The sequence below is a fragment of the Lygodium microphyllum genome, unplaced genomic scaffold, assembly GCF_053477565.2.
Source record: "Lygodium microphyllum isolate KBCC unplaced genomic scaffold, Lygodium_microphyllum_v1.1.10 scaffold_99, whole genome shotgun sequence".
Lineage (NCBI taxonomy): Eukaryota > Viridiplantae > Streptophyta > Polypodiopsida > Schizaeales > Lygodiaceae > Lygodium > Lygodium microphyllum.
In genome coordinates, this window is record NW_028229582.1 from 188,924 (window position 1) to 192,191 (window position 3,268).

General features: G+C 47.5%; 1 protein-coding gene across 1 annotated transcript; it reads left to right on the forward strand.

Annotated features, from left to right (window-relative positions):
- Positions 1 to 471: 471 nt before the first annotated feature.
- Positions 472 to 3,005, forward strand: LOC148008656 (uncharacterized). Its single transcript, XM_087674119.1, has 2 exons — positions 472 to 1,405; positions 1,689 to 3,005. Exons 1-2 carry the CDS (start codon positions 718 to 720, stop codon positions 2,441 to 2,443), a joined length of 1,443 nt encoding a protein of 480 aa, XP_087530245.1. The 5' UTR covers positions 472 to 717; the 3' UTR covers positions 2,444 to 3,005.
- The last annotated feature ends 263 nt before the right edge of the window (positions 3,006 to 3,268 follow it).

The window sequence follows — 3,268 nt, forward strand, 5'->3', positions numbered from 1 at the left end:
ATGATGTGGAGTTACTTTAATTTATTACACATTATGATGTTCTAGAAAACTTGCACAAATGACAACATATGGAGTGTAAAGATTTGTGAAATGATGAATGCAAAGGTTGAGTTGAAAGATCCAACGGGGTCATGGCATAGTGGGTATCAAGTTTAAATTCTACGCCTCACTTTTGTTGCGGATATCTATTTGTAGTTTTATTTTCTAATAAAGCTTAATGATTGGCTATGTCAAGTATTCTCCCCTCCTTCTAAGTGGTGTCATTCTATCTTCTTCTCCGAAATAGTCCCACCAAACGCTTGATTGATGTGGGGCTGCTAGATTGCAAATCATTCAATGTGATTCTCTCCCCTCTATGTAGGTCCATGAACCTATGTGGGGCTTGTCCCAAAGTATATAGAATACTGTATCCTGTTCTTTAAATTAGTAATTTTAGTAAGTAGGAGAGAAAAAAGGTATGCCATGATCCATCTGAAATGTCTGGACTCTGGTACGTCTAGGCATGGCTGCACTCTTAATCAGTGTCCAGTCTCAAAGGCCTGGAGACTTCCAATCTAACTGTCGGAATCTTTTTAACCATCAAGCTACAGTCAAGTCAAGATGGTTTCAGTAAATATGGCTCGCAACTGAGTGAAGCGCACACACTCGCACAGCCCACAGAGAGAGAGAGAGAGAGAGAGAGATTAGCAAGCAATCGTTGTTTCACAAGCACTAAACATGGCGAGGGTTAGCTGCAAGCACTGCGGTTGCCATCGTTCCTTCACAAGCGAGGCTGCGATGCTTCAGCACTTTACTGATTCGCACGCATGTACTGCTACCACTCATAATCATGCGGCCACTCAGCATCAAGTTCGTAGCTGTGCTAGTGTGGCGATGATCACTGGTGCAGATCATCGGTTAATACGCCTGCACGAGTGCCACACCTGCGGGCGCTCCTTCGACACCAAGCCCGCACTTGAGCAGCATGGCAGGGATACCGGCCACGGTCTGCATAGGATTCCAGCAGCTGTGCAGGTCTCCTCGCCGCAGCTGCAGCAGACGTTGGCATCTATAATGAACGATCTTCTCAGCGATCGATTGATGGCTGCCTTGCTGATCAGTGGCACGCCATCAAACCCAAGTACTGCTACGTCGGGGCGTGCACATGATCAGAAGGGTGATCAGATACATGATGAGGAGATTATGATGAATGTAAAGATGAAGACGGTTTCCTGCGACGACTGCGGCCGCAGCTTTAACAGTTTCGAGGCGCTTCACCAGCACCAGTGGGACTCGCCCTCCCACACACGCGTCTCACGGTGCCGCATGCCACCGCTCGGATCCAACGTTCGACAGTGCTCACAGTGTGTGGAGGCATTCCGCGGCGCGTATGAGCTGGAGCAGCACTTCATTTGCGCGCATCCTTGTAAACATCTCTCTCTCTCTCTCTCTCTCTCTTTTTCGTGATCATAGCTTCTGTCTAGAGGATTAATGTTGATCGTTGAGGATTAATTGTTTTGACCAAGAGGATTAAGGTGTATCGATCAGAGCTTTTAGCTATATCAGGACTAATGTCCATCCCTGACCAGTAATTGTTTTTAGCTAGAGTATCAATGTCGATCTCTCCCTCTTCCCCTCCCCCCAGCAATTACGATCTGCTGCAATCTGATGATGCGGATGACTGACCTTCGCATGATAACGTATTCCAGTGACAGAGATAACTGTCAACACGGCCGATGAGCGCAGCACAGAAATTTGGATGCATGTTGCCACCAAATTCAAGATGGCATGGAAGCTGAAGGGATTAGTGACGGATCCGCCGCCAGTACACCAGGTGCGTTACATCTTCAAGGTGAACAACATGGGGTGGAGAAGAAGGAAATACGAAGAGTACAGGGCGGAGCTGAAGAAGCAGATGACACAGATCAGGCAGCTGGAGCCAGAGGAGGAGGGAGTCCTGGACGTGAGGCGGCGGGTGCTCAAGGACGGCAACGAGCTGCAGCGCTACCACGGCAGCACGGTCAAGTGCGACCTGCTGGGCCGCCTCCAATCGACGGATCATCGTGATGATGACCTGCTGTGCTCCATCGAGGGCTGCGGCCTGTGTGGGATCTTGGAGGAGGGCTTCCGGACGGCCAAGTGCCGCGCGCGCTTCCAGCGCTTCGGCAGAGGCATCTACGTCTCCGCGACCTCCAGCAAAGCCCACGGCTACGTCAGGATGAACGCCGGCAGTCACCAGCAGCTCAGGGTCATGCTGGTCACCAAGGTCCTCGCGGGACGCATGCACCGGTCCACCGGCAACCTCACCCACCTCACCAGCCCTCCCCCCAACTTCCACTCCGTCCAAGGCGTCCCCGGGCCTGTCCTCAACTACGACGAGCTCGTCCTGTACGACGACCGGGCTATCCTGCCCGACTATATCATCTTTTACTCTCTTCGTCCTGACGGAGCACCTCTCGGCTAACCAAGCACACGATGTATGTAGTATATATGGTATACCAACGTACTTCCACTCCAAGCTAGCTTTCCACGCAAGCTAAGTAGAAACTAAATAAAAAGTGCTGCGTGAAAGGCTAGCTTAGAGTGGAAGTTGTTTTCTCCATCATATATACTCGTGCTTGCTTGTGTAGCCAAGAGGTGAACCCATGATGATTACATCCTAACAGCATGATGGATTGAGCTCTATCCACTTTCATCCTCGAAAGTAAATTGTGTTGGACAATAAATCATGCTTTAGAGGGCAATTTGTAATGTCCTAGGACTAGTGGATCGATCATATGGAGAATCTCTAAAGCCCTTCGCCACCGGCTTACCATATGTATGTATGTTTCCCTTCTATTCCCGTACTTTGTCAATGTTGTGTATGAACACATTTAGGATTGCCAAGGTACTTTTTTCACTCACTAAAAGAGGTTTTTTTTCCCTGGCCTTGTATATATGCTTATTCACTCTAGAGTAAACTTAGTCTTGTAAATCTTCTACATTGATACCTCTCAATATACTGCCTGTTGTGTGCTCTCAAACTTATTCTTCTCCAAGCTCTATATGTGCATTTCTATAACCCTAAATAGATAGGATATCACGTGGCTCAATAGCGTCAAGTGAGAAGAGTTTCGAAATAGATAGGATATCATAACAAGTACTAAAAAGCTCAAGGCGCAATTTTATGAGTAAGTCATTGATTTCATCGTTTTATGATAAATTTTGGTTGAAAATGGTTAGAAATGATTGTATTTGATTTCTAGTGTTCCAATTTATTAACCATGTTGAAGAAATCACAAAAAATCAG